This window comes from Nelumbo nucifera, chromosome 6 (assembly GCF_055504915.1).
Source record: "Nelumbo nucifera cultivar China Antique chromosome 6, China Antique-T2T, whole genome shotgun sequence".
Classification (NCBI taxonomy): Eukaryota; Viridiplantae; Streptophyta; class Magnoliopsida; order Proteales; family Nelumbonaceae; genus Nelumbo; species Nelumbo nucifera.
Window position 1 is genome coordinate 60,630,489 of NC_142654.1, and position 8,605 is coordinate 60,639,093.

An 8,605-nucleotide genomic window follows, 5' to 3' on the forward strand; every position below is an offset into this window, starting at 1 on the left:
AGATCTAGACTACTGTCTTTGTTCGAACTGCTTTATGAAGGTATTTCCACATAAAAATCTGACACCTATAGGAACATGGAGTCATCCAAATTGATTGTTTTGGGTTTGAATCCACACATCTACCAAGACAAACCATCTAACATACCAACTGAGCCACCCCTTTATTGGTTGTTTTGGGTTTTAAGAGTTCTTTTACAAATTTGAGAAAATAGGGTTAAGATCGAAAGCAAAAGTAAATTGGAATTTGGATATGAAATGGCTTTTGTTCTTGTTTGGTGACTTGTGTGATGTATATATTTCTCATGATCCATATTGTTAGCCATAAAATATGTTTGGCCCTCAACCGTTCAATCTCTCACTTGCATTTGGGGTTGGTGTGGAATAAAACGACTGGTCCCATGGTATGTCAAGCAGCGACCAAATTCAGCTAATCCGAAATCTCTCTGGGCAGAATAGGGATTGCTGAGATCACATCAGTGCCCTATAAGCACAATCCAAAGTGCCTCACGTGCATATCTCAATATGCATTGGGAACATTTTCTTTTCCATACTTAGAGCCCATTTGGCAAGTCTTTACGAGAAGATCTTCTTGTAGTTCTGACAGTCAAAAAATGCATTGAGCTTTTGACATAAGATCTGAGCAGCCCGAAGACCGTTCGACAGACGCACGTCTTTCTGTGCGTTGTTTCAGGTCTCTCCGTGCGAGATTAAAACCCGAAAGACGCGGGAAACGTCATTTGGAGCTTCCTGAAATCAGTCCAAAATGGGCTTTGCGCGTCTTCTTGGCGTCCCGTCTTTTAGCGGCTAGATCTTCCGCATGCCTAACAGAAATAGACCAATTTTTGGTCTTCCCAACTTATAAACAACCGAAAGACCGTACAGAAAAACATGCCAAATGAACCCTTAATTATCACAGGAACATATTCTCAATACACACGGGATGTGCTGTGAATTCGTTTTCTGTCACTTATCTGGTTTTTCGTTTTTGTAATGCTTGGGTTTATTAATTACTTTAGATCTTGGGTACCCACTTTCCCAACTGTGCAATAATTAAACTATCACCGTTGAGTTTATTAATTTCCGTAGAAAGCTGGTGGAACATGATATCCTGGGTGGAAAGTGAAAATCCAAAAGAAATCCGTTTGGTTCTTCACAGTGGGAATTAGAATTCGAATGAAAAGATTAATTTCTATAGTCTGTTTGGTTCATAAAAGAACTGGAACTGAAATGAGCTGGAATGGGAGTTTATTTCCAAGGGAGGGGAAGGAAATAATTCTATCACATGGGAAAAGCTATTTCAAAAGGAATGATAATGAAATTCTGATTTTGCTCAACCAAACAGTTAAATTAAAATGATTTATTCCAATTCCAATTTCTGATCCCTGTTTCCGAGCCAAACATGACTAATATAACATCTCTGTCTACCCATTGGATATACCGAATAGCTACCGGTAACAACTTCTTTGCACATTTTAATATCTCAACTACTGAAACCTACATTCTCTTACTGGTTCTAATAAATGAAAAGTTATGTCTACATAACAAGCAGCAGGACACAATTATATAGTCGGAAAATGTCAGTTCTCTTCTACCTCATTTTACGCTCAGAAGAACCCAGCCGAGCAGCAAGCAAAAATGCAGCTTTCTGCCATTGAATTGGGTTCTGTCACTTCTACTACTTGTCTAGCCCTTCTTTTCTCTGTGTTTACTTCTCTTCAATGGCAGATCATCCAAGGCGACGTCGTCTCACCTAATGTAACGTTCCCGGCGGTGTTCGTGTTCGGAGATTCGATTGTAGATACAGGGAACAATAACTACCTCGTCTCTGTGGCCAAGTCTAACTTCCCTCCATATGGGAGAGACTTCCCAGAAAGGAAAGCTACAGGAAGGTTTTGCAACGGGAGGGTACCATCAGATTTCTTAGGTACTATCACTAGCTACCAGTTATTCACTTTTAATTGACAGAAACTTCTCTCAGCAGCCTGTAATGGAGTTCAGATCTGCGCCCCACAATTAGACCTGTTCATGGCTGGGTAACCCGACGGCTTGACTCGCACCCCGGTCGGGCTTGGATATGTAATTAGGTCCACGGGCACAAAACACCAAGCCCCATTGTGTGTTAGGCCAGGCTCAGGATTTGTCAAAAAAGCCCAGCCCAAACCCAACCCGACTCATTTATAATAATATAAAATATATAATATCTATTATATATACTTCGTGCTTGCGCAGGTGACTGCCTAGTACTCTTTGAACCAACTTTTTTACTTTCCCGTGCTTCGTCTCAAATTTAACCAACTTTTTTACTTTCCCGTGCTTACTTTTTATGAGTGGTTAGGTATCCTTATTGAAAAGGTGACTGCCTAGTACTCTTAATTTAGGTGCTATTTGCCAAGTCTTTAGGAAGATCATACGATGAGTTTTCGGGGTATTGTCTTTAAAATTCTAGACCTTTTGGTAAATATCTTAAATGGAAGATCATAGGTGCAGAGAGACAGATTTTTGGTTATTTTGGGCTTTCATGAGATTTTTAGGACATTGGGTTTGTTTTGGCTTCCTGCCTTTTATTGCGAAACAGAGAAAGACCAAATTTTGGTCAGAAAAACCCTAAACAACACACAAAAAGACTTGCCAAACCCTTCTTTAATGATTGACAAGGTGTATAAATTTATTAAGAGACTGATGCATTTTCTTGTGAAATTTACAGCTGAGAACCTAGGAGTTAAGAATCTGTTGCCTCCTTATCTTGACCCAAATTTACAAATAGAAGACCTCCTTACTGGTGTAAACTTTGCGTCAGCTGGAGGAGCATTTGATATTGTGACTCCTGCAGTATTGGTATAGTCTCATCCTCTTTCTTTTTCTTTATTAAGAGTTTCTAACCTCTTCTCTTTTCTTTTTAATTTCAAACTGAAGATATTCTTCATATTTTTCTTCTTCTGTAAAATACTGTGACTGTCATAGTCGGCCATACCACTGTCGGATCAACTGAAAATGTTCAAAGAGTACATAGAGAAAGTGGAGGCAGCTGTGGGAGAGGAGAAGACGGCAGCTCTCATATCCGAGAGCATGTACATGCTTTGTGCAGGCAGTAACGACCTTGCAGGTTATTTCATTACAACGGCCAGACAGTTCACTTACGATATCACTGAATACACAACTCTCATGGTACAATTAGCTTCAACTTTCATTCAGGTAAATTCTCTGCTTCACTTTTGTTTCAGATCCGACATTGCAAGAGAGTGGAGGGTTATTTTTATTTCTTTGGGAGTGAGATAGTAGGGCTGTAAATGAATAGGATTCAATAAAATCTGAATCTGATCTGATCATTGAAAACTTGCATCTGAATTGGATCACATTTGAAGGCCTTGGACTCAAATTCAAAATCTAATAGACTTGTATCATATTTGGATTCAATTTTAATTTTTAAAATACAAAAAATAATTAATTTTCAACTTTATGTATAATAGATTAATGGAAATATAACATACTTAATTTATTATATATAAATTTATATATAATATAATATAAAAAGGGTAAATTGCTAAAGCTTCCCCCCTGACCGTTGTTGAAACCTCCCCTGAAGTTTGGGAATTGCAATCAACTCCCTTGAACTTTATGACATAGTTGCAAGTATACCCCCTTGATTAAAATCCTCTAACAAGAGGCATGAAAATGTTCAAAATACCCATGCAATTACTATTGGACCTGGTTTTTATAGAAAAACAATACAAACTCTATGAACAATGAACAACAACAAAAATGGAGAGTTTAAAGTTGCAGCGTTACATTTGAGCGATTGATATGAAAGGCAAATTTAGAAAATAAATCAATTTCAAAAAAGCGATTGGAAAGGATTTGGGGTAGCGATTGATATGAAAAGAAAATTTGGAAAACCCCCCATCTTGTGTAGCCCCTCAACTTTTCCTATCGGAAAAAAAAAGAAAATTTGGAAAATAAACGTTTTGGTCAAAAGTAGCATGGGTATTTTGAACATTTTCATGCCTCTTCTCTTGTTAGAAGATTCTAATGGAGGGGGTTTACTTGCAATTGTCTTAGAAAGTTCAGGGGAGGTGATTGCAATTATCAATTTTTTAGGAGATTTTAGCAATGGTCAGACACTTTAGGGGAGGTTTTAGAAACTGACCGAATAAAAAAAAAAAAATATATATATATATATATATTTTATAATTTTAAACATAATTATCTATGTTTTTTATAATCTAAACCTGATCAGATTATTAATCAGATGTAGATTTCAAAATTTGATCTGATTATATAAACACATCATCCAAAGGCAGGATAATCAGGTCGAATGTTGGATTAGGCTGCATTTGAATATCATTGACAGGCCTATGTGGTAGGAAGCAAGATGATGTACTCCCCACTTTATATGACAGAGAATTGAGGTTGGAGGAAGGTTGTGCAAAATTTACACCAGTTTTGGAGATAGAAAAAATTATATTGATAGTGAGTGGGTGCAAATGGGACAAAAAGTGCAGGTTTTGTATAAGAATGCAAATCATAGTTACAAATTAACAGATATGTACTGCAACATGGTTCAAAGTATCCAAACACCTTTGTGTATCGGCAAGATACGATATGCTCAATACAGAATATATCATATCGATACTTTGAACCTTGACAGCAACCAAACACAGCCTAAACAAAAATACTTCCTTACTATATGGCCTTTTTTTTTTGGTAACGAGATTTCCTACTCACTTTTCCTACCCACTCTCCCACTCTCTACCCGCCGTGAATTGCAGCCACACATCTCTCAATTCATAATAGAGATGTGTGACTACAATTCACGACGGATAAAGAATGGGTAGAAAATCTGGATTCTTTTTTTAATTTGGGGTAAAAAGATGAAAAAAAAAAGTTTGCAAATAATTTACATTAACAAATGCTTTCCATATGCCAATAATTTAATTAGTCCCTGCATCAATTAAACTGTACAAATAATCTCTTGAGTTATAATTTGAGAGTGAATTAATTAATTTTGTTTAAAGCTAATTAATCATATCCTTTTTTTTTTTCAAAAACAATAAAACTTGGCAGGAACTGCACGCTCTTGGGGTAAGAAATATTGGGATAGTGAACACTCCACCGGTAGGGTGTGTGCCTTTCCAGAGAACCATTGGCGGGGGAGTAGACAGAGGGTGTTCAGAGAAATTGAACGTAGGAGCAAAGCTCTTCAACGCCAAGCTATCTTCCGAGCTTGAGTCACTTCAGAATAAACTCCCAACCGCCACGCTTGTTCTTCTTGAAGTTTATCATCCCTTACTGGATATTATCCAAAGGCCTCATGTCTACGGTAATTATATTTTCTTCAACTTTACCCTTGTCATCCTGTGTAAATTGGGTCACCAGCAGCTGACTCACCTATCTTCTGATGTGGCTAAATTATCACCACGTGGCTGATCAGAACACAATAGAGTGCGCCTCACACCCACCTTCACAGCATGTTGCAGCGTGCATTAAAAATATCTCCCCACAAATGATAACATACAAGTGTGCAGTGCTGTGAGGTTGGGGTGAGATACGCTCTGTGGAAAGCCAATCCAAATTCATTTGTTGCTTGAGATTTTATAAGTTAAAGTTTACTGAAAATGGGGCCAAACTTTACAAGTGGCCTAGCTAATAGCGGTTTTAATTTGCCACATGGCCATGAATAAGGACAATATGCATGTAGATCAGGGACATTCTGATATATTTGTGTGTTTGTCCCCCACCAAGCACCAGCCATGCATGCACTTGAGTAGGGGTGTCGATATGGCTGGATTTGGTCCAATTTGATCCAGTCCAATGTGAGTCCATTATAAATAGACCTTGTTCAATCCAATCCAATGAATACTTTGGGCCATTTTGGATTGGTCCAATTTAATGTCTGGACTGTTCAATCTGTCCAAAATTATTTTAATTTAGATTAATTTTAACTCAATTATGGTTCATTGACACCTATATTCTCACTTTCTATTAATGGACCAGCCATTGGCTGAATTCAACCCAATCCAATATATAATTCATTACAAACGGACCAGGTCCAATCCAATTCAATATATTTTATTGATCCGACCAATTCATCCAAATTGATTTTGGTTTGGGCAAGGTCCAATCCAATCATGATGGATATTAATTGGGCCAACCCCCTCAAACCCAACAAGTTAATTTGGTGGCCAGTAGTAATTGAAATCAAAATGCATACTTGTCTATTATTTACATCAATATTCAATATTCAGTGAAAGAATGCTGTATGCCAATGTCAGGATTTGAGGAGGTTATGAGAGGATGCTGTGGTACGGGGAACGTAGAACTATCGATACTATGCAATGACTTAACTCCTTTTACATGTTCAGACGTCTCCAATTACGTGTTTTGGGATAGTTATCATCCCACAGAGAAAGCCTACAAAATCCTAATGGATGCAGTTACACAGGATATCATAAAAAAGTTCTCTTAAGGTAATTAAGTTAAATTCCTCTGTTATCTATGATTTTTCTCCCCTTATAAAACCATTTCAAGGTGTCGCAATTTCACTCCACAGTTTGTATCAGCTCTCTGTATAGCCATAGGTAGTAATAGTTATCACACCATCTTTCTATTATCGTGTATATAGGTAGATTTTTGGTCAATTAGATGTTTTCTATCGCATAAGTTGGGGGCCTATCTTTATAAAAAAAAAGAGATTCAGCCCAGGCCCCATCTGTTTAAGTATTGGGCCTTAAATTTTGTCACCAGAGACTTCAATGCAACAATGTACAATCTTGCCAGCCGAAGATGTTCACCGACCACTGTAATTGCAAGTAGAAAGAATAGGTCAAGATCAGCGTACCCTTGAAATTCATAAATTTTTGACCAATGGGTGATCAACATCGTAGGAGTTGCCAAGTAGCCGATTTAGGCTGTGTTTGGTTTGATACAAAAATAGGAAAAACGGAAAGTAGTGTGAAAGTTAAAGGTCCGTTTGGTGCATCTTTTCGTGCAGTCTTTTGTTTGTTTACAAGCTGGGCAGACCAACTTTTGGTCTATTTCCATTTGATTTGTAGAAGATCTAGCCGCCAAAAGTCAGAGCATCAAAAAGAGTGAGAAACCCATTTTGGGTTGATTTTGGAAAGTTTCAAATGAAGCTTTTTGCGTTTTTCGTGTTTTATTCTCATGTGGAAAGATATGGAAAGATGCACAAAAAGACGTGCATCTGCCAAACTAGATTCGGTCTTCTCAGATCTTCATGCAAAAACTCAATGCATCTTTTGATCGTCAGAGCTACTAGAAGATCTACCCAAAAAGACATGCCAAATATGGCATTCTGAGTTTCTCAGCTCATGGAGTGCCCTATGCTTCTGCGTGAAATCCCTCCCAAATGGGGACTTAATGTGTTTGGAAGGACTGAAAATTAGAGCCCATTTAGTCTATATGTTGGTTGAGTTGCATTGATCGAACTGCTTTCGAGAAGCTACGCAAAATAGATTCACCAGAAAGATCTTGTGGCTTCTGTAAATGTAATTCTGGCTTTCTGGATTTTTAACAAATATGGCTTCACGGCGTTCTGAGTTTCTCAGCTCATGGAGTGCCCTATGCTTCTGCGTGAAATCCCTCCCAAATGGGGACTTAATGTGTTTGGAAGGACTGAAGTACGTCAGTTTCTGGCTTTTTGAGGTAGATCCTCCATGGACAGGTTTTTAAATTACATCTGGTTAAAAATTCCAAAGAGCCTAAGTCTGCTGTCATTCAGTGCCCCCTTTGGCAGAATGGCAAGGCTAAGCTGTGTTAGAGAATATCAATTTATTCGAGGACTTTACCTAACAGCTTAAGCTTTTAAGTTGAATAGTTCTTTGAGATGGTATCAGAGCCACTTTGACCAAATGGTTTAGTGTTTGATTCTCATTACCCCCATTATAATTAATTAAGTTTCATCGATCACAAGGTATGTATGGGCTTATGCTTGTTCACACTTCAAACCCAATGGGCTTTCGTGTCAGGGAACATCTTAAAGAATATCAACCTATTCAAGGATCTCACCTAACATGTTAAGCTTTTAAGTTGAATGGTTCTTTGAGAAGTTGAACATTCAGATGAACCGGTATGACTACATTGAGACACTTTAGACAAATTAACTAAAAATAGTGAAGTGGATGACATAAAATATGACCGACTGATGGCCAATTTGGGCTCTTCACTGCACTTCAGCCCTCTCAAATGGGACCTTATTTTTTAGATTATCCACTTTAATATGGTGCATTCTCTTCAGGTCCCAGTTTTACCAGTTAATCGGGTAGTTCGCTCATCCAACCTGCCAAAACCGTCATTTGAATGGGACCCGCCACTGGTTCCCAATTTTCATAGTTCGACTATTCGATCCAGTCTGAGCCTTAAAACTTTGCTGTTTTATTTTTATTTTTATTTTTTAATTTCTTTTGAAGGGCTATACAACGGGGTAACCCATCCCCCAATCCATAACCTCAACCAAGGTGCAGGTAGGATTCGATCCTAATTATATATATACTTGAAAAGTAATATTTAAGGTAAATAACATTTTTGCTGACAAAAATAGTGAAACACATAAATCTGGAAAAAATGACCAAAAAGTAAAAAAAATATCACC

The 8,605-nt window shown here is 37.7% G+C and overlaps 1 protein-coding gene across 1 annotated transcript; it reads left to right on the forward strand.

The window, feature by feature from the left end:
* Nucleotides 1-1,555: 1,555 nt before the first annotated feature.
* LOC104604261 (GDSL esterase/lipase EXL3-like) lies at nucleotides 1,556-6,773 on the forward strand. The gene is made up of 5 exons (XM_010268536.3): nucleotides 1,556-1,924; nucleotides 2,705-2,835; nucleotides 2,962-3,192; nucleotides 5,062-5,317; nucleotides 6,270-6,773. Exons 1-5 carry the CDS (start codon nucleotides 1,636-1,638, stop codon nucleotides 6,461-6,463), a joined length of 1,101 nt encoding a protein of 366 aa, XP_010266838.1. The 5' UTR covers nucleotides 1,556-1,635; the 3' UTR covers nucleotides 6,464-6,773.
* The last annotated feature ends 1,832 nt before the right edge of the window (nucleotides 6,774-8,605 follow it).